The sequence below is a fragment of the Sapajus apella genome, unplaced genomic scaffold, assembly GCF_009761245.1.
Source record: "Sapajus apella isolate SASKATOON/1434 unplaced genomic scaffold, GSC_monkey_1.0 scaffold6, whole genome shotgun sequence".
NCBI classification, from domain to species: domain Eukaryota; kingdom Metazoa; phylum Chordata; class Mammalia; order Primates; family Cebidae; genus Sapajus; species Sapajus apella.
In genome coordinates, this window is record NW_022436946.1 from 25044013 (window position 1) to 25067330 (window position 23318).

The window sequence follows — 23318 nt, forward strand, 5'->3', positions numbered from 1 at the left end:
AACTGGAAATAAATGAGTATTTTAGATTATTTTAATAATTTGGCCTATAAAAATAATAATAATAAAAAAACTTCTTCCTATAAATTAACCAAGAGTTTTAAACATAGTGACCTCTGTCAACTGTCAGCTTGATACTAACTAAATCCCAGGTGGAAGGCGGTGGGCGGGGTTGGGAGGGGACGTTCTCCAAATGACAGCATGTCTATTGCAGGCAGTCTTCTAAAAGAACACTCAGTGTTAGCAGATAACGAAAGTACATGTTACCTATGACAGCAAAAATGATGCCATGACCTGGCAATTTCTTTTCACTGCTGACACATCCCTGCATTACATAAAATATCAGCGTTGCCTTCACATAAATTTCATAGGGTTTCCCAGTCAATGGCATAAGCAAATAAACTGTGAGAAGCAGGAGGGGTTTTCAGGGATGGCTCAGAAACTTAAGTATTTTTCCATTTATTTTTAAAATGCAAATTACACTAGTAAGTCAAAAAAATCACTCTGTTAAAAATACATTCAGAATTAACAAATGCAAAAAAAAGGACACATCAGGATCATAACTCTTGCCTTCTGAATATTAGGTTTATAACAAAAGCTCAGCCTAGAAAAATAGCATTCTTCACCGGATTTTGAGGAGGATACAGCTGTACAACTTTAGATGTTTTCCCAGATATAATCACACTACTGTGCTTACTGCTCCCTTAAAAGACCTGTCCACTGATTACTTTTTAGTAGTCAACAACTGTTTTTTAAAATTTTGGTGGTGATGTTAGTTGTGATTTGGTGAAAACTTGGCTATAACTTAAAGCAGGAATATGAGGGCTTATTTTCTGTACCCATATACATGTACTATAAGGTGAAATCTCATCACAGCATGAATGTATAGTGAAACCTCATTTTAATAGTCACATTAAAAGTCACATTAGAATAGTTTCTGGCATGTATAGTATTTATACTTTAGGAATCAAAGGACAGTACATTGGTAAATATTTTTCTCATACATTAAACATGCATGTCACTATAAAAGCATCATATGAGGTTTCACTGACATGGCTGCGATTGTTTATTTTATACATGTATGTATGGACAAACATACAAGCCACTGACAAAATTCAACCATGAGTGCTGGAATTTTTTTTTTATAGCTTATGTTCCAATGGTAACTCTTTGTTCCTGTATCATTTTCAAATGTAGATGTGTGTGTATATTACAGACATCCATGCAAACACAGTAATGGAACTGGTGTATGTAAATCTGAATAGGCTAAGGTCCAAAGAAGTTTAATCCAATAACTGAAACTTCATAGAAATCAAAGAAAAAATACTTGCTCCATGCCAATTTGTAGCTTCTGGATTTCACTGTACGAAGGATGGTGCACTAGTTTTAAAAAATTGAGTTTAATGTCTCAGGTGTATCCAAGAAAAAATATGACTCATCTGAGTTCCTGATAAGCCTGAGCTAATAATATTTTCCACTAATGAAAACCAAATAATGCTTTAAAATATAGAACAAAATTTCCTAGGAGTTCAAAATATTCCATAAACACATTGACCTACTATTAAGTTTCCAAAGGCATCTTGTTGCCAACTACGTTAACAGCACAGTTTTTCTGCCACAATAATACAGGAGGATTGAAATACACTCTAACACACAACAGATCCCCCAAATACCACAAAAAGATCTGAAATATTTCACCAAGGTAACTATTGCTCCCCCCACCCACCCAAAAATAATCTTGTATGCTGAAGTTAGAAAAAAAAGTTCACCTACATAGAGTCTTCAATTTGAATTAGATATAAAAGAGTAAACATAGCTAATACATATTCAGTTGGCCTCTGTTGATAGAAATCCACAGCTGTTTCTGTGTTAGTAAAAGACAATCGTAGATACTTATAAAAGCACCTAGAGTGCAATAAATAAAATCAGCGAGTTAAGCCATTTCTGCTTTCTGCTTCCAATAGACTAGTAAGCTTAGTAGATTAATGTTTTCCTCTGTCCCACCCCAACCCCATCAGAAGACCATATTTTAGAATTATAAAGGTGACAAACATTGTTATTGTTACTTGTCTTTTTTGGGCCACCACGGAGGCTCTGTGGTAAAGCACTTTGCTGACAGCTGGTACTTTTCTTATACAGACACACTGGAGCTGCTGAGCTAGTCAGTCTTGTTCCTTGACATGAAACACACAGACTTGAACTCATTCACAATTAATAGCAGTGTGTTAGCCTAAAGGAAGTGACTTGGAGCTGTCTGCACTGAGATTCTTGGGCACACAACGTAGGTGGGTTAAGGCAAGTATGTACGGTACAGCCTTTAGGGCAAACAATCTGTCATTTCGGATTTCGGGTACAAGGTCTTCATGGCATGTTTTGTTTGTTTTTGCAATTACATTGCCTAAATAGCCGTGGTGCTGTCAAAATGTATGGAGTGCAGAAGACAGAGTTCTCAAACTAATGTGCCCTGGATGACTTCCCAGCTCACAGAGGCCGACCAGCTGGGCTGCAGAGGAGTTAGCAACGTCCAGCAACCATTGGGCACCAACACATCTCCTTTTGAACTTTCCAAAGGCCTGGGAGAAAGGAGCCTGCTTTCAGGAAATCCAAGATGGGCATGTCCTGCATATTTGTCTGTTTCAGTTAGAAAGAGGAGGTCAAGTGGAATTGGTGTGTGCGTGCTCGTGTGTGTGTGTGTGTGTGTGAGTGTATGTAGAGGCTTGTATTTCTTTTGTTAATATGTATATGTATTTAAACTCAGTTGCTTCTTGCTCTTCATAAAATACAGGAGGCCACTGCGAAAAAATATCTTTGAAAAGTCCATGGGCTGACATACTGAAGTCATCTGTATTATTTTGACCTAAGAGAGAGAAAAGATGTTTTTAGTCAAGGGGAAAAGTGACGGGTGCCTGTTGCTCACCACCTTTTCTCACCTTTCCGAGCACAAGAGCAAACAAACAAACAAACAAAAAAGAAGCCCAAATTGGTTTTAAATAGAGAATTTTCCTCTTCTTTTCTTTTTATTCAGCGCAACTGCATGGATGGAGAGGCCAATTTTGGTCATTTGGAATCTATTTCCAGGGACAAATGAAATGAATATGTATTTCTGTGCAATTAGGCTGCCACGAAAAATACAATGTTTTCAAATGCTGTCTGATATATTATAGGACATTCTTATATTGCCAGAAGCCCAATCAGATCTCTACTTGCTCTGACAGTCACATAGGTCCCTGGTAGTCAAAGCAGCTATTTTGTTAAAAAATTAAGCTGTAGACATGGCATTTGAGTGTGTGTGTGTGTGTGTGTGTGTGTGTGTGTGTGTGTGTGTATGCAGCAACTTTGTTGCTATCATTGTTTCAACAAGGTTTACCAAACTGTAAGAAAAATATAATTAAAATCTTCCCTTTTAGATTAGTTATACAAAATCTGAAAAATTACAAACCAAGAACAGTCACCCAACTTAAGTGAAGAGGACTGTCTATGCATTGTTTGCAGGAACTGAAACACAGCTGTGACTGTGGGTCAGCTACAGCCGTGTTTTCAAAGCTTTGCCCAGGATCTTGGCCACAGAAGATTTTCTGGGAAGAATGGGAGTCCCACAGCTAAAAGTGCATATTACTTTTCAACATTTGTTTTCCTTCCAAGAATAGCTTTTGTTTCCACTTGCTATATAATATTGTTAGGGTGCTTGAACTGGCCCCTGAAGTTAAATTACTCTTACTTTACAAGACATATTTATGGTAGGTTGACAGAAGTTACACTCTAAATGATAAAGACATAGGAGATGCTAAGTTCTCTACCTCTCAGTAGGTGATGAGGTTTATAGGTGTGTCAGTTTTGGTTTTTCATTAGATTTGAATAAACGGTGGCTCTCAGACGACTGGTTTTGTGGGCTGTGAAGTTGAAAAGGCCCTCATTCAACAGTGCATAATGTAAAATAAAAAAGAAATAAACAGAATGCAGAAAAGGGAGAGAGGCACAGCTGTCTATGGAAATGCAGTGGCTAAGTTAGTGTTAAGAATACAAACAAGCAAATTAAAACTTATAGAATGTGATACCAGGTCAGACTCATAGTCTATCTAAGAATTTGGAACGAACACTGAATGAAGGGGTCAGGAAAACCAGTTGATAATCCTGGGTGCATCACTAACAAGTTGTGTGATTTTTGTTTTCAGTTTCCTCATCTGTAAAATAAAACTTCTGTGTTCTAGGATCTGCGGTGTCCTATGAGGTGTTTTGTGAAAGGGATGATTGGAGTATTCTGACTAGTAATTTTATACATAATTTCCTTAAGTATACATAATTTCCTAAATTTGAATTCCAGGAAACATTTAACTTATTCATTGACCAGTGAGACTTGAAAGCTCTGACACAATTTTACCAGTCTCATGCAGTAAAGAGGAAAACAACATATTTTTTATAACTATTGGCATTTAAAGTGTTCTCTTTAACAAAATGATGGGGAGTTTTGTTCTCAAGGAATTGAATTCTAGACAAAGATATCTATCTTTGTAGAGTCTCTTTTTTAAAGCCCATTAGAACTATAAATGCTTGATTTGAAATAATAAATTATATACAATCAGCATTCTCATGTTATCACAGCTGATCTATAGAGATGAGAGATTATATCTAATTTATTACAGCTTGATCATATTTATGATCATTCATGTTGATCAATACAATAAAATATTATGTTATATTATTAGTAGCAAGCAATTATAAACCTTTTAGATGTTTTATTCACTCTTTTTTTTTTGAGATGGAGTCTCACTTGTCACTCAGGCTGGAATCCAGTGGTGTGATCTTGGCTCATTGCAACTTCTGCCTCCCAGGTTCCCGCGATTCTCCAGCCTCAACCTCCCGAGTAACTGGGATTACAGGTGTGCACCACTACGCCTGGCTAATTTTTATATTTTTAGTAGAGATGGGGTTTCACCATGTTGGCCAAACTGGTCTCGAACTCCTGACCTCAGGTGATCTACCTGTCTTGGCCTCCCAAAGTACTGGGATTATAGGTGCGAACCACCATGCCTGGCCTTATTCTACTCTTGAGCACAACTATATTGTTACATGTTACTTGGGCTGATATTATATGTCAGCAGTCTCCAACATTTTTGGCACCAGAGACTGGTTTTGTGGAAGACAATTTTTCTATGGGCCGGGGTTGAGGAGGAAGGTTTCAGGATGAAACTGTTCTACCTCAGATCATCAGGCACTGGATTCTCATAAGGATCACAAAACCTAGCTCCCTCACACATGCAGTTCACAATAAGGTTCACACTGCTATGAGAGTCTAATGCCGCTGCTGATCTGACGGGAGGCAGAACTCAGGCAGTAATGCTCCCTCTCCTGCTGCTCACCTCCTGCTCCATGCTCAGCATCTAACAGGCCATGGGCCAGGACTACTCGCGGTCCAGGGGACCCCTGTTATATGTAATATACTGTTTACAGAGGAGATCTTTTAGGAATGACTTATAGTATATGTCATTTCTGACTTGATACCGCCTTTTCATGAGTGATGTAGATTAACATAAGCATTATTCTCCACTAATTAGTTTATTAAGCACTTACTATGTGTCATGCCCTGTGTTTCATGTGCTTTATATATATTAATTTCAGAACAATCAGATAAAGTATGTATGCTATCTCTATTTTCCAGGTGAGGAAACTTAGGCTTGGTAAGATTAAATAAAGTTATTCAAACAAAGTTACGTGCCCAAGGTTGCAGATAATTTAATCTCAGAGAGCATGCCTTCAGCGGGTCATCTTAACCACTACTCCTGATTGCTCTGCCTTTTTAAATAGAACACTTTCTAGAATGTTACATAAACTCTTGAGAAGAATGGTAAAGAGTGTGAAGGATTGATCATTTTTGTTGTTGTAGCTATCAAGAATTTTTCTGGGAGGATAGGGAAGGTATGGCATGCATAGCAAATACCTGTAGTACATGGTGAAAGAAATAAAAGATAAATATTAGAGGAGAAAAGATTAAGAAGTGTTTCATAAAGGAATATATCTTAAGATAAAATTCAAAGGATAGTGGGGTTTCAAAGAGTAGAATTTGGAAAAAAAAAAGGTGATGTTTGGTGTCAAGAGAACACCATAAACCATTGGAAAAATACATATCATATTTGGATAAGACGAGAGTTCTACTCTGGCTAGAAAATGGCTAAGGGGAGCTATCAGACTGTTTATGGTCTCAAGCTTCAAGAGGACAGGGCTAGTGCTCATTCATTACTACATTTTCCTAATATCTCCAGCATCACCTGCATATGGTTGGGACTCAAAGGTCATTAAGAGTTGAAGAGAAGAGATACTGTTTCAACAGACTATTGGGGGCCAGGTCAGAGTAGACTTGCAGGCTATAGTAAGGAATTGAGATTTTTCAGTAGGTAATAGGGACTGCTTGATAGCTTTGAGGCAGGAAAGTGAAATCACCAGCGCAGTACTTTAGGAAGATTAATTTGGCAGCCACATGGAGGATACAATAGAGGTTTCTGAAATGACAGAGACCAAAGGTCATACATTGCATGAATTAGGGCAGTGATTGTGAGAATGTAAAAAAAGAAATATGTGATACGCTGTGCAGAACTTCAAATGAAGCAAAGTATTGGTTGGTTTCTGAACTGCTAAAGTCTGTTTTATGGATGCCGTTAGCAAATGATTTCAGAGAACTACAAGGGACTCAAAGGAAAAGACAGGCATGGTGCAAGATTATTCTTTTTTTTAAAGAGAGTTTAAAAAGGGGGTGTTTAAAGACTAATCTCTTTGGAGGAGAAATACTTACTCCCAAACTCCATTTATTATCCTACACGCTGAAGATATTAAAAGGCAAAATGATTCAATGGTGGAGGACAAGGACAACAAACACATATCTTCAAAGAGAAGTTCACATTTTAAAATGAATTGGAATCTTACTTTCTATTTGATCTTCGCTTGCAATTCAGCATATCACTTGATGCTGATATATAGAATTTGTTATCAGTTGTTATCCAAGGGAATTTGCCTAAACACAGATATAAAAATCAGGCTCTGATTGTATGTCTGCTCTCTTGAGTGCTAGAGTTAAGGGTTCGATAAGTTTCAGTGTTAATGCTCCAGTTCATTTCCACTTTTACATTAGAAAAATGATAGAGAAAGTGTATTACTCAGTTTTTGAATTTTTTAAATACTACATATAACTAGGGTGATCCTATTATTTATCATTTAAATGAGAACTCTTTTGAGAGTACTAATTATGCCAGGACAACCATTGTAAAATGAAACTAAATATATGGTTTATATATAGTTACCTTTAACTGCTTACATTGTTATATCATTTTCAAAAAATACAACTTTTTGGCAATCAAAGAAGTGGTAGGTAACTAACATAGGATTTTGAGACTTGTAGGTGATACGTAAGATTAAAGGTAACTTTAGAAATGGCATTTCTTATAAGTCAAATAAGAAAAATACAAGGAAAAATGTTATCAAAATTATCCTAGCCAAAACAATATTAATAGAAAGAATACTGTAAGTATATAACTGAACAAAAGCTGCATGCCATCAATCTTGTATCATGATACAGTTACTTGATTATCTTTAGTACCCCAGAAGAACACCTTCCAAGAAAAATACTTACATGTACATAGGCTGTAGTTGTAAATGAGATGTCTTTTGAGGCCCTTGATAGCCATAAGAGTCAAAGCCACCTATGAAATCAACTGAAAAGAGACAATTGTCTTCATTAGTTAGATTTTCAGAAGAGAGAAACATTCATGATCAAGGCTCCACAAAGATGACCTTTTATTAATAACAGTCTATTAAACTATTAAAAGCAACTAATTGTTCAGAAAAAAATGAAAGAAATAATAGTTCTTTTAAGGTAGTGATTCTGCCACTCCCTCCTCTCCAACTCATTGTAAGATTCATTATTGCTTTACAAAAATGTATTCACTTGGTAGAAAAAATGATGCACTATTCTCAAGCAACCAAGACCTAACTGAAATAATGAATTTATTTACACAATAGAGATGCTATATGCCTTTTTGGTTAGTGTAGATTTTCTGTGACATGTTACACAATGCTATAGCATATAAATATAAATAATGACCACTCAAGTGCAAGTATCTATCAGCAATTGCAGTGCTAGTAATAATATTGCATGTTATGGTTGTCAAGCACAAGGTGCTATGGTAGAGGTGATGTAAATGAACGTGACATTGCTGTCCCTGCCAAATGTGGCTTACAATCTGAAACGGATAATCAGAGGTAAAGATTTGGAACAATCTAGCCAAATATTCAAATTCAGTACACACTTAGCTATTTAAGATACAATAATATATAATAAGATTATATTATATAATCTTATTATGTGGCAGATTATATTTTCAAAATATATATAATCTAATATATATATTATGTGGCAGATTATATTTTCAAAAATGGCAGCAATAGTATCTCCTATTTTACATGTTTTTACAATGTGATTTTGACATTCCTCCCATACAATAGTTTGAGTATATGTCTCTTCCTCTTGAACACTGGTAGACCTTTCTGGAAGCTTTGACTATGCTATCAATGACACTATGGGGTTTCTAAGGCTAGGTCATGAAAGTGTCATGCACTTTTGCTCTTTTGGGTTGTTCTCTGTTGGAACACAGCCATGATGCCACAAGGAAGCCCAAGCTAGCCCACATGGAAAGATCAATGGAGGACCTATGGATAAGTGTTTCAGTAACAGAATAACTGACGTATCAGCTGATAGCCAGCATCTAAACCCAGGCATGGGAAAGAAAATAGCTTTAAATCAGAGGTGTCCAGTCTTTTGGCTTCCCTGAGCCACATTGGAAGAAGAAGAATGGTCTTGGGTCACACATAAAACACACTAATACTAATGATAGCTGAGGAACTAAAAAAAAATGCCAAATGTCTCATAATGTTTTTAAAAAGTTTACAAATTTGTTTTAGGACGCAGTCAAAGCCATCCTGGGCTGCATGTGGCCTGTGGGCTTTGGGTTGGACAAGTTTCCTTCAAATGATTCTAGACCGTCACTGTTGAGTCAGCTCAGTCTTAGAATCTTCCCAGTTCTGGTTTCTGACATCAGAGAACAGAGGCAAGCCGGGCCCTCTGTGCCTGTCTGAGTTATTAACCCACAGAACGTGTGAGCGAAATACCACTCAGTTTTGGCAGCAATGGTAACTGGAACAGTCAATTCTAAAAGCACCTTGAAAAAGTTTAGTTTTTGTTTTTTCTTTTCCATTTGTGAATAAAGAGGTTTAAGAGTGGAGATAAAAGAAACAAAATGACTGGAGGCCAACAAGATAGAAAAGAGGAAGGGGAGAGAAAGTGAAACAGACAATCAGAACGCCCTAGGACACCGTTACTTTTTTTAGCATCTCCTTCTATTGCTTACTTTGTCTAGTTGTTGTTCTCTGATTAATATTTGGGGTACTACAGATAGAAATTGGAGCAGGGTGCAAAGTGACATAAAGTCAATGATGTCTGTGTAGTGGGGAAATCCTTTGTTTTCTCTTACAAAAAGACCTTATTTTTTTTTAGAGCAGTTTTAGATTCACAGAAAAATGCAGGAGAAAGTACAGAGAACTGCTGTATATTTTCTGCCCCCACACAAACACAACCTCCTCCCATATCAATCTCTGACACTAGAATGGCACATTTATTACAATCAGTGAACCTACACTGACACATCATCATTGCCCAAAGTCCATAGTTTACATTAATGTTTATTCTTGGTGTTATACATTCTATGGGTTTTGACAAATGCATGACATGTATCTACCATTACAGTATCATAATGGTTTCACCGCCCTAAAACTCCCCTGTGCTCTTCCTAATCATCCCTTCCTCCCCCAACCCCTGGCAACCACTGATCTTTTCACTGTCTTTATATCTATATTTTGCCTTCTACAGGATGTCATGTCATTGGACTCATACAGCATGTAGCCCTTTCTGACTGGCTTCTTTCACCTAGTAACATGCATTTAAGATTCCACCAGAACTTTTTATGGTGTGATAGTGCATTTCTTTTATGCATGGGAAACCTTTTTACACAGACAGAATGTCTCTTCTCATACAAAGTGCAAGGGTATAATGACAGGAACAGATACCCTGATATTAGAAGGACCAGGATTTAAATTCTGCTCTATCCTTTTGCCAGCTATGTGACATTAGAGAAATGACTTAGCATCTCTTAAAATAGGAATTATCATATTAATCTCATATAATTGATAGGAGGATAAAATAAGGAATGCAGGGTCCTGGATGAGACATATGGTGTAAAAGAAGAAAATTAAGAGCCCATCAAAAAATTCAAGATTTCTTTATAATTCTAAGCCATGCAGCATAGCAGAAAGAGAAGACAGAAAATTCTTAACTTGGGACAACTACAGAACTATTGGAAGTATTTTACAGATGGTGGATAAAAGAGTGTGATCCTCTTTTGTCTTTTACCCTGCCTCTATTGTCTTCTACATTGTACCTTAGCTAATATAAACAGGACCAGAAGAACTATGTAATAATTATACAGTGACCCTATTTAAAGTGTGTTCTTAAAAAAATGATTGGTTGGGTGTGGTGGTTCACACCTGTAATCCCAGCACTTTGTGAGGCCGAGACGGATGGATCACCAAGGTCAGCAGTACAAGAACAGCCTGCCCAACATGGTGAAACCCCGTCTCTACTAAAAATACAAAAATTAACTGGGCGTGGTGGCAGGCAACTGGAATCCCAGTTACTCAGGAGGCTAAGGCAGGAGAATCGCTTGAACCCAGGAGGCAGAGGTAACAGTGAGCCGAGATTGCACCATTGCACTCCAGCTGGGTGACAAGAGTGAATATATATGTGTGTGTGTGTGTGTGTGTGTGTGTGTGTGTGTGTGTGTATGTGTGTGTGTGTGTGTGTAGTTTAAGACTGGGTATTTGTTGCAGATAGTGTCTAAATTCCTGTTTATCCGAATGGGCTCTTGTCGACAATGAGACTGAATTAAGGACTGGTTTTCTGAGAGGCATTCAGAGTCAGAGCTTCACTGCTCTGAGCTTCCCTTACAGTAGGATGGTCTCTACCATAGCAGTGGAGAGTGGGTTACAGTAGGTCAAGATCAGGGCAGAGAGAAACAGTATGGTCTCCACTGAAATTGGGATCCAAGTAAAACTCATGTTTATTAGTATTTTTATTGCTGCTGCTGTTATTGTTATTATCATTGCCGTTGTTTTGAAATATTTAATTAACTTGTTTACAGGGATTTAGGAGGGATGGCAAAAAAAAAAAAACCCAAAAAAACAAAAAAACAAAAACAGATGATAATTATGAACCAATGATCTTTGGGTGAACCAAGGGATAACGTGAAAAAAACCAGATGAATCTTGAAGTCCAGTGAATAGAATTAAGCCCAAAATGGAAAGCAAAGCCTGAGTCAGAAGCAATGTAGACATTCCCAAGACATGAGAAAAGGCCAGGGGAGAAATGCATGTCTTAAGCATGTGGTGCAAACGGAGCTTGAGCAGCCTGGGGTTTGCTCTTATTAGCCATGATCTGTACGCTGGCTGTGTAGGTGAGGAGAGCTGGCTTACATTTCCCAGATTAAGGAGGATAGCACTAAAGCTCTGACGGAAGGACTGTGATCATTCTGATTATTCTGACCATGCTGATGCCTGGGTATGGAAGAAGTTACAACAGAAGGTGACCCAGAACCAAGATGAGAAAAGAAGCAGCTCTGAATGTAACCGGCTGGATTTTTACCATTTCACTCGTGAGGGGGCATTCATATTTAAATCAGAAGCAGAGGTCATGTTTTCTGTAGCTTATTTTACCTACATGCTTGAGTTTACAGCCAAGGAGTTTGTGTAAAGTCAATTTCCATGTGTACTTCTTCTCAGAAATTCTTTGGATATCTTCCTACAAACCCCAGGGAGAGGAATAGGAATCAACTGGATCCAACCAACCATTACAGTTAAGATTATGTGGTCAGCATAGAGAGAGTTGATCTTCTACCATTTACGGAAGGGTTCTTCAACCACAAATAGAACTTTTTGGGGTGCCACATAGACAGAGAAGTAGAGGTATTTTTTTTCTGTCAAATATTGAATAATTGGGGTTATCGCATTTTTAAGATACCTATAATAGAACTTTGTTCTGTTTTCAGTTTCCTTTATATAATGATATTTATTCAGGTTCTAAAGAGACTACAGCATATTCTAAAACTTTCTGAGCAATAAGAGTCATAAAACGTTTGACAGATCTTTGTCCAGATAATTCTGATGGCAGCTAGATGTTATAGCAATAGCTCATCTCTGCATTATTTAGAAAACAGTTACTTCTATCAATCTAGAATCTCCTTACATCCTTAAAAATAAACTAAATTCCCAATAATTGCAAAATATTTAATAGTTCATGCAGCTCTTTCAAGTGATATCATTTACCTTCACAACATTACTATGAGGTTGGTAGGAATAATTATCTGAATTTTACAAATAAATACAGATTTATAGAGTTTTATCTTGAGGCCACACAATAGCTGAGGATAAGACTAGAAACCAGGCATTCTATTGCCATTGTAAGTATATTTAAAAAGAGATTTCTGCATTTGACTTAAGCCTTCTAGTACATTTTTGGAATGTTATCAACAGTGATCAAAAGCATCAAATCACATTTTTGATTTTTTTTCTAAATTATTAATGTATAAAAGTTTTGAGTTTTTGCTTTGAGTTCTCTGTTGGTTGAAGATTCCTCTTTTTGTTATTTGTTCTCCAGCATCTTTTACTCTGTTCTTTCTGGAAAATTTGCTCTTTATCTTATTCCCATCTAATACTGTAAGAATGTACAGTATTAGATTCTTCCTTGATATAATACTGTATAAATATTTGGATATGAACAATGACTTATGCAGAAACTACCTTTGCCAAATTTGCCAGTGATAGCTGCCAATGTGGTATTTTTTTTTGTAATGCATCTTAAGAAGGTAGCATCCTTCAAGATTTAGTTCATGTGCTTTGTGTCTGATAATTTATGCAGAACACCAAAAAAGCATTTAAACAGTCCTTTCTTCTAAAAAATATTTATATTCTCATCCCCATCTTGTCTGACTCTGATAACAATGATGTTTTTTAAAGATATGAGAGATGTTTTCATTCTAGCAACTTGGCATATTGTTTGTGTTACTTCAATGCTTAATAGGAAATGTGAAAGACAAACAGGAATTACCAAAAGCCTAAATTAGAATTAGGAGAAGGAGAAAGGAAAGATGTCAATGAATTTAAGATAAATGGACAAAGAGCTAGAAAACATACGTCAAGGTAAGTTTTTGAACATGGGAGAACTCATTGAAAGAAACTAAAGTGTCTGATGTCTTTCAATGAGTTTTTCTAAATATTAAAGGAAATTAATAGGGCCTATGAAAAGGTTCAAAGTTGATTATCAGAAATTTGTTTGCCAGGGCATATTGCTGCTTTTAAAGAAAAATAGTGCCAGAACGGAGTTGGTGTTTGGCGTTCTTTTGGAAATGCAGTATTTAGGTTATAAGTGGTACATCTAGGTAAAGAGGTGCTTGGGAAAAGGGAAATGTAACTCTAATTAGTGCAAGGGAAATTTAGAACTTGCTGGGATGTTAGAGATGAACTTCCTTCTCCACACTCAGCTTTATTTTACTTCATTGCAACCTATGTCTATCTGATGTATAAATCTACTTGTTTATTTGTTGATTTCCTCCACTACTGTAATACAAGCTACATGAAATTTACTGTTTTCTACTGTTTACTAGCCTCTGAACCCAGAACAGTGTCTGTCTCATGGAAGATACTCAATAGGTATTTACCAAATAAACTCTTAGACCCATTAGGCTGTAAAGGAAAATAAGGCAATTGATTGGAGCATGGAAGATGCCGGTAAAGCTTCCAAGTGAAATTTGGCTGATTGCTAAGACCTTGAATGATAATAAAGAGAAGACTTTTTATAGACAATCTACAGAGTTGTTACCTGGGTACTGTGAGATATGCAAAAGAAACTTTTTGGATAACAGTAGGAAGAAACCACCACTGCATCCTCTTTGGCCAAGAGGAGTGAAAAGAAAGAGGTTAGGATGTGCGTTAGCATCAAAACGAGTACAGACATTTGAACCTTTTTTTCCCTCCCTTTCCCCCGTGTTCAAAAACTTTCCCGTAATTTCAAATATGATGAATGCTATCAAGTGTTACAAATCTTGGTAACTGGCATGAAGAACATTGTTTTCTTTCTGGTCAGTTTACAGGACCCTAAACAGAGGCACACAAATGGACATAAGGTGAAAAAAAATTGTACTTCTTAATCACTAGTGTTCAGCATTTTCTTTTTGCCTTCATTTTACCTGCAGTATGGGTATGTTTACATCTATTGACCTCTGGGTGAGGTTAGTAGATATACTTTAATGATTATAGGTGCAATTATTTTAAATTAGTTAAGTGCCATATCAATTTAATAACTGTGATTTAATAACATTAATAATAGTGGAACTTAGAAATTACCAAGCAAGATAAAAATGCTTTTCGAGGGGCCAGGCATGGTGGCTCACGCTTGTAATTCCAGCACTTTGGGAGGCCGAGGCGGGAGGATCACCTGAAGTCAGGAGTTTGAGACCAGCCTGGCCAACATGATTAAACCCCGTCTCTTAAAAAAAAAAAGGAAATTAAAAATAAAAAAAAAAAAAGCTTTTTGAATAAATATTCACCCTTGATTAAAAGGTTTAAATAAAAGAAAGGCTCACCTCTTGCAATAATATGTTGAGCCTTTCTTTTATTAAAACCTTTTAATCATGAACACTGAGTTCAGCAAACTTGAAACTGCTTTATTAAATATATGATGGCAATGAGGTATTGTAATATAAAATTGTTGGTTATTACTGACAAAGCCACTAGTCAACATACTCCCTTTTGGAGACAGAGCTGTAAAAAACCATGAAGGGAAATTTAAAAAGGTAGTTCATAGAAAGCTAAGCCTAAATATTTAGAATAACTCACAGAAAGACACTAAAGTATTTTATGTCTTTCAATGAGCTTTTCTAAATATTAAAGGAAATTAATAGGGTCTATGAAAATAGAGCATCTTCCCCTTATTTCCATCGGTAGGAATTCCAAGAGTACTTAGCTCCACCTACACAAAAGGAACTTAAACCATGGTGAACCATAAGCCAAATTGCAAAGAACCACCTTTCTTTCAGTAAGATCTACTTGGTGACAGGAATTCAAACTGACTATGGTGAGCTTGAGGTGTTCAGTTTGGGCTAAAATCCCTGGATGAACTCGAACTCTTTTTTCTTTCTCCTGATAAGGAAAATACAATCCTTTACAGGAAGAGGTAGTTTAGGCTGTTGTTGCCTGAGAGGTCACTAGAGTGTTAAACCACAGAAGGCTTCTAGCAGGCAAAGCACAAATGGAATGTATGAGACTTATTGGCTAAATCACTGCAGATGCTTCATCAAATATGTTTTCTCAGGGCTTTAGGGTTTTATTTTTCACTGTCCTTCTTACCTGTATCAGAAACAGATCTTTAATAGTTTAAGCTTGGTAACACATTCACGCATGCTAAAAAATGAAGGTGAAAAGCAATAACTATAATAGCATCACAATAAATAAAGTATATCGTTAGTTAGTTGAAAAACCACTTTAAGCTTTTGGTTCTAAAGGCCTAATAAAAAATGAGACATAAGTTCCACTTGATAAACTATTTTGTGTAGTTCTTGTTTGTATCTGCTAATTCTCAGTGAGGGTGGTATCTTAGGTGAGATTTTAAGAAACACATGATGGGTTTCTGCTGAGACCAGGATCTTGTTATTAGATAGTCTTTTAATAATATAATGCCAGCACTTGATATATCATAATGCCACTACTTGATACATCATTGTAGAATCTGTTTGGTAGCATAAAGACTGGGGGCTTTGGAGTCAGAAGACCTGTGTCCAGGTTGTGCCTTTACATCTTACCAGCATTGGACACATAATAAGGTCACAATTGCTCTGAACCTTATTTCTTCCTCTGTGAAGTGAAGATAATAAAACAACTTCAGCTTCGTAGGGTTATTGAGAGAATCAGGTGTCATATGTGTGTAATCCATAGAAGCATGTATATTAAAAATACACTATGAGTAGGTTTGGGATCTCATCTCTTTTCAAAAAGGATTTACACAAAAGAAATAATTGGAATTATGCTTTAAAATGCACACATAGGCCATTTACTGAGATAATTAGCATTTCCAAGGATAGGAGAATAGATGGGGATAAGGCTCAACAGAGGGAACTTTGTATTAGAGTTTATTACAATTTTGTATAGAGTGACAAAAGTGTATAGGACATCCACGGAAGCTGAGGAGACCAGAGGGACGTCTATGGAGAGCTGTCAAATGCCCACTTAGTTGGTTAACTGTGATTTGACAAGCAACAGGAATAGCCTGTGTGACATAATGTAGAAAAAAGTAAGTTAATTTATATTTTTAAAAATATAAAACTGAATTTCCATATTTTGAATCCTTTTGGAAATGGCCTTGTATATTATCAGAAAGAACACAGAGAATCTGGGGCTGGCCTTGTCTGTGATCTATGAGGCTTTGCCACATATGTAAGCAAAAGGAACTGTCCAATTAAAAGTCAGGAATGAAAACACCGAGAGCTCAGTGTCCTGGGTCAGGCAGAATGACAAGCCAAAGGTTGGGGGATGGATTACTTTGTAGAGGAGAAGCTTACCTGTTCCTCTCAGATTCGGACAGGGTTGCAGGAAGAGCAAAGAATAATTGCCAGTACAGAGATTTGCTGAGGCTCTTGAGGGAAAATCAAAGACGTTTCTGTTGTGATAGATTTGACTTTCTCAGGTTTCAGTATTTGGTTTAAGGATCCTGGAAAGGTGTAGAACAGATCCTGTCGCCAGGGTGCCACTTCGTCAAATGCAGAAGAATAAAAGCACGGTTGAGCAGGAGACAACACCCAGCTGAGTGTAGCAAGCACACATTTGCTGTTGGGTTTGGTTACTTTCCCCAGCAATGAGCAACCACGCAAGATTAGAAGCAGAGAAATTGAACCTGGGCATCGTCAGACACAGATGTCGAAAATCCAAGCATAAACAAAGTGCAAGCAAGGAAGGAAACCAAGGGTGCTAACGAGAACACCGCTTTGCTAATCCTGGAGATAGCTAATGAGTAGGAAGATCCAAAGCATGAGAATAACACAAGATTCTAGTGGAGGGAAGCTCCCAAATAAGGGTGAAGAAAATTTTTCCAAGAGGGAAGCAGGGGAACAAGGGAAAAGAATAGACAGGTGTTTACAGTCAGCCAGAACATTTCAGAACTGGGGATCTTAGAGAAGCCTCTTTCCACCAATAACGAAGGTGATCCACGATGAAGGGAATGAAGGTGGCAGATGAAGGGAGTGGTGATGAGGGAGATGAGAACTAACAGGGTGGAGAAACTATAAAGCTTGAGTCAGAAAATTATGAATCTGGTATCTTTTGATGCTTTCAATAAATGTAGAGAAGTCTGTGATGAAGATTATGATGAAATAGCTAGGCCAACTTCACCTTAAATGTGCCTGGGCTCACTTTGTGGCGTGCCATTTGGATGGATTAGATTTTCCAGTCTTTGTTTTGTTCTCCTCTGTTAGAATTGCTTTCAATTATATATGACATGTCTTTCAGATGAAATTGGAAGGAGCAGTTATTATAAGCTATAGGTGAGCTCGTTAGACATGATTGGGTATGCATTCTCAGCTGATATCCAGAATATATTTAGAATCCACAGCCCATTTAAATGCAGGATTTTAAATTAGGGTTGTGGGTACATTAACATATGCATATTTAGGGAAATACAAAATAAAACACGTTCTGTAATCACCTATTAGAGAAATATTCTTTGCCTTGTAATCTTTGCTAACATAATCTTTGTATCATTTTACAGCCTCCAGAAATGAAAATCACAAAACTCCTGGGCCTAAATTAATCATCTTCTTAGAACAACAGTAGCAATTTCAGGAAAGACAATGTCCCATGGTTACTCTAACATTTCTATTGGTATTTGGGAAAGCTGAAACTAGATTTGGTATATGGAGTTCATTAAAAGCACTTACAATCATTCTGGTGTAAATTATGGTGTACCTTTGGTCAATATGAACACGAAAAGTAGAGCCTTTTGAAAAAGGCATGCCTATTTTTGTTACGTGCTACATAGTCCTCTGATTTATCCCTTAGGTTTCAGCTGAATCATCATGTCTTCAGGGAAGAATTTCCTTATCTTCAAAACTGCATGAGAGCCTTTTGGAATCATTCCCGTGGCACCCCCATCTGCTTTCCTTGTCTGAACTTTCATCATGCTTTATTGTAATTTCTGTTTCTCTTGTAAATTGTGTACTGGATTGTAGGTGCCATAAGGCAAAGATGGTATCTGTTTGGTTCCCTGCTTTATCCCTAATAGCAACACACTGCCTACCATCCAGCGGTTGCTCAGTAAATATTTGCTAAAAGAATGTGTCTCAGGTATCATAGTGAAATGACATGGAAAGTATACTTAGAATCTGGACATCTATGCTCTGCCCCCAGTTCTGCCTCTAAATGATGTTTAACTTTGAGCAAGTCAATTCGAGTGTCCATTTCCTCAGCTGCAAAATTAGGGAATTAAAGTAGGTGACCGCCAATATTGCTTATAACTTTATGATTATACACAGTTGCATATTTCTGGGATTAGTTTGCATATGAATGTTAGCAATATAATATTTAAAATGAGCAAATCCACAAAGGCACAGTGAATAGAAAAATCAGTGTAAAGGAGTTATCTGCATTTGGTTGTTACCATTACACATTGATTCTACTAAGTGAGTTTCCAAAAAGATTGGCTGCTGGAAATGGCAATCGGAAACTGTGGCATGAGTGGGAAAACAGAATGATGAAAAAGTTGGGGCCTTGGAGACAGAGTTAGGGTGACAGGTTTGGAGCCAACAGAAATACTGTCCCCTGTTCTATTTAATCCAGTGGTGAAGGTGTATGGATGTGTGACCATGTGCTTCCCTTCGCAGTGACACTCTTGGGAATTTCTTTAACATCAGCTTCATTAGTTACAAAGGCAGCAATCCATATCCGATTTCCATTTTGTATTAGGATTGTTAATGTATAAACTACTCTCTTTTGTTGAAAACATTTGCAGTTAATCCTATACAAACAAACAAACAAATGCAAGTGTTACACTGTCCGTTCCTGCCAACCCCGCTGACTCTGAGGTCTGGTCACCATTTATTATACACAAAAATGAATTGAAATTCCCACTTCGGCCCTAACCTAATTTTCAAGTGATAATAGGCATGGATTCCCAGAAGCACTCTATGCCTCTTGATAGTAACATCCTAATTTCCTTTGCCGGTAAATGTTTTAAATAAGATTTTAGCACCAAAGGAAATTAAACTTTAATCATAATTATAAAATGCCATCACTGATTTTTGTCTTCAGTCTAATTACTTCCTATTATTTAAACAATCCACACCTCCTATGAGCTTTAGGTTTGTTTCTCTTTCACTCCCTGCCACACAACACCAACCAAATCATAGTGGAGGCCTCCCAGAGTATCTTCTGCCAGAGCAGCCTCATTTATATGTCACACAGAATTGAGGGGTTGCCTCCAGCTCCCTTATTTCCAAGGCACTCTTTCAGTAGCTAGATGTAAGGCTCTTTGCTCAGATGTTTTTGTTCTGCATACCTCGTAGCCATCCTTAGAGATCCAGTGTTTCTTAGTCCTCCTGCTGTTAAGAAGGAGATCTCTGAGCCCAGCCTTCTGTTTCTATGAGATGCCACTTCCAAAACTAAAGCACAACTGGATGTAAGGAAGTGGGCACCGGCCAACATCATTCATCAAGCCAACTGTGAATGTCATCTTCTCAGCATGTCTCTGATTTGGAGGGCTTTTAAAGAGACTTCATTTTCCTGTGCCAGCTCTTTGTCTTGCTGTTGTTCTTGGGAGATGGGACTAAAGAATCCCAGTGATTTTATTTTGTAAAAGTGTATGTCAACATCCTGCTGCAAAAATCACCCCAGTTTTCTATGACTTGGGTCCTTTCTTTATCATGTCATTATCCATGAGCAGGTAGAGAGATGGTGAGGAAGCTAATTCAGGACACCCATTGCAGGTGGGCTGTGGGGGTCTGTATCACGGGAAGAAGCAGAGTCAGCAAAATCAAAGGTTCCCGTTCAGTCATTTCTGTAAATGTCACTACTTTTTCCTCCTTGAAGTCACATAACTTTCTTTTCTATTAAGGCTGTTAAAACAGCATTAGTATTCTTCATCTGCTGGGAAACTTCAGTTCACCCTGCCGGAAATATTCTTTGCATAAAAAATACCTCTTTTGTTTCACCCCAGTTAAAGGCCCTCCTTTGCTTATCTGAATATCGTTACCTTTATATTGCTTTTTAGAAACAAAGTTCTGATTGTTTTTAACTAACACAGGAAAGATAATGCAACAGTTTCTTTCCCCTCATATTATTGACTTGGAAATGTCATATTTATTTAGAGATGAAAATTGTGTGTGTGTGTGTTTATGAGTGAAAAGCAATATAGTATAACGGAGGAGATATTATGAGAAAAGAGAGAAAATAAGAAGTGATTGTTGAAGAATCACTCAGTTTTGACCTGATTATCCAAATTTAAAAATACAGTTTATGTGTTTTCTCTTAGATGATCACAAGAGGGAGCAATTTAACAGTAGGCTGAAAAACAAACCAGTGCTCAGCAATCTGGGGAGACAATGTGGAAATCATTACATGTATCACTGTTGGAGAATGCTGTTGTCACTAATAGGAAACTGAATATGATTGACGGGAGGAAAATTCATATGGAGCCTCTGTCTCAGGTGTTGATCACTTAGTTTTGTATATGGCAGCACATCTTTTTTCCTCTTATTTAGAAAATGACAGGTGTTTTATTCAAATTATTCATTTACTTAGAATACATTGAAGTCTAAGGAGTTGTCACGTTTCCTTAGAAGTTTCCATATAGGTCAGGAAATGTTTGTGGAGATCCAACTGATTCACTCATGTATTTTGCAAATACTTCCTGAGTCCTCTTCTAGGTTGGGGATATGGTAGATGATAAAGACATAGCAGGGAACAAGGCAGGCATGGATCCTAATGACTCCTCTAAATATTCTTCCAACCTGAGTGAGTCAGCGTGTACTGTATTTGAATGTTGGAAGTTCACGAGTGAGCTCAGTGACTTTAGGCAAGTCATTTAATCTTTATGAGCCTATAAAATTAAAGTGCTGAAATAGAGCAGTAGGCAGGTTTCCATCATTTTAAACCCTGTACGACTCATAGTTCAAAACAAATCACAAGCAGAACAGAAAGCATACAAAATAAAATAAATGCAGAACTTCTGTGCTTTGGGTGGGGGTAATGGGAAGCAAAGGTGAAAGATGGCACCTTTTTTCACCTTAGCCCCACTAGGATTCTACATGTAGACATAGTGAGAGATTAGTGGCATGCAAAGCCTGGGCCTTCAGGCTTTGTGATCCTGTTCAGAGAAGAGGAAAGAAGTAACAAGTTTGGGTTTAGTGGGAAATTGGCAGGTTGGACAAAATTTTTTTACTCAGTCACCATCAAATTCCTAAGACAAATGTTATAAAAAGAAGATAAATTAGTTAAGATACTAAGAATATGCTACATTTTATTTGATTGCTTCAGTATGATACTAGATAAGTAAAATAAACATATTCTTCTCACAACTCTCTCAGTCAACTTGGTACCCAAGAACTTGGCACCTTTTCTGAACTTCTAATTGTCCCATGTAGGTTATGTTTGAAGAGTGATTTATAAACGTGAAACAAAGTTCTGACCACAAAACAGCATGAATATGGCCCTAACAGATGGGAGGAATGACAGCTATATAATAGGTAGATAGAGAGATAGATAGATAAGAGGAAAGGAAGGAAAGAAGGGAGGATGAAAGAGAGGAAAAAGGGAAGGAAGGAAGGAGGGCAGGAATGGAGGAAGGGAGGGAGGGAGGCGGAAAGGAAGGAAGATGAAAGGAGAAAGGAAGGAAGGGAGGAAGGAAGAGATGGAGGGAGGGAGGGAAGGAGGAAGGAAGGAAGGAAGCCAGGCAGACACATAATATACCAAAATTTGAACTGAGAATCAGAACTCAGAATTATGGGGTTAATTTTCCTTTTTTGTTTATCTGTATTGTCTATAGTTTCTGCATAGTATACATTTCTTTATAGATAGGAAGGAACAAACATTTTTTGAAGGGGAAATAGTTCTCCCTGCTCCCATGTCTACCTTCCCCAATGGGTGAGAGTATGTGATTGTGCTCAATGAACTGCATTCAAATCAAATCCAATGATCCTGACAAACTGGAGAAATGATAAAAACGTACAGAATGGAATTCAATACACAGAAGTGCAGGCCAGCAGACTTTAGAAGAAAATCAAACAAAAATAACAGAAAATTATTAGCCCCAAAGAAGTGAATAATTTCCTGTGGTTTTCTTTTCAAATTAACGATTCAGTAAATCCATTGTGACTTTTATCCCAAGGCCAGGTGATTTTGAGGAACTCAGGACAGGTTTCGATGCATTTGTGTTTTATTGGTTTAAATGTGCATGTGTCTAACTCCAAATTTAAGCTTCTTGAATTCATTTCTCAGCATTGCTTTCAAAATAAGTCCTTTAAGATATTATTTTTTAAATGATATTCCATGCCTTTCTACAGATGATTTCAACATTTAACATCATTTGCAAATACATTGAGTTTCTTTTAGCAAAGAGATTGACTACTTAGTAAAATGAACTCATTTGCTAGAGAACCAACATTTAGTTTAATTATTAAGCCAATGATTTACAAGAATATATAATAAAAATTGAGAAGTCATATGATGATGTTGTGTGTGTGTTTGTGTGTGTGTGTTTTTCTTGCTATCATGGATTAGCAATACTTTCCATGGCTGCATGACTTCCTTTTAATTGCCACATCTAACAATGCTAATAAAGAACAGAGGAAAATTCCTGGTTCTATCACTGTGAGTGGACATCTGACTGCAGTGAGGAAAACCTGAGGATGAAGTGAGACCTAAGGGCTACATTTATAATGAAAGGCACACCTGACCAAAAATCCCCGAACGTTTCCTTTCTTTCACAGAATATTGTAAAAGAGAACAAGTAGAGGGGATAGAAGACTGGAGCCCCATAAGGAAAACTCTGCATGGCTGGTGACAGCTGAGACAGCGGAGAGCCCTGCCACAAAGACAGCACAGCAAGATGCCTGCTTTCCTGGAGAAAGCCTTTTCTTCTAAGATGTATCACCTTCTTTTCATGAACAAATATATAAAAGCATGTTGTGAAG

The 23318-nt window shown here is 37.2% G+C and overlaps 1 protein-coding gene across 10 annotated transcripts in view; it reads right to left on the reverse strand.

Moving 5' to 3' along the window:
• Positions 1 to 440: 440 nt before the first annotated feature.
• The window catches only part of NKAIN2 (sodium/potassium transporting ATPase interacting 2), a 1033472-nt gene continuing 1010594 nt past the window's right edge, over positions 441 to 23318 (reverse strand). For 5 of the 10 annotated variants that reach the window (XR_004267626.1, XR_004267624.1, XR_004267622.1 and 2 more), the window contains 3 exons: positions 7616 to 7697; positions 6913 to 7000; positions 441 to 2854 (listed from right to left, as the gene is read on the reverse strand). Coding sequence is in view for 5 of the 10 variants with exons in the window: in XM_032274380.1 (XP_032130271.1) it covers positions 2845 to 2854; positions 7616 to 7697 (92 nt within the window). In the remaining 5 variants the exon portion in view is untranslated. Of the gene's footprint in view, positions 2855 to 6912; positions 7001 to 7611; positions 7698 to 23318 lie in introns of those variants that run through there. The other 5 variants (XM_032274380.1, XM_032274376.1, XM_032274379.1 and 2 more) reach the window with 3 other exon arrangements.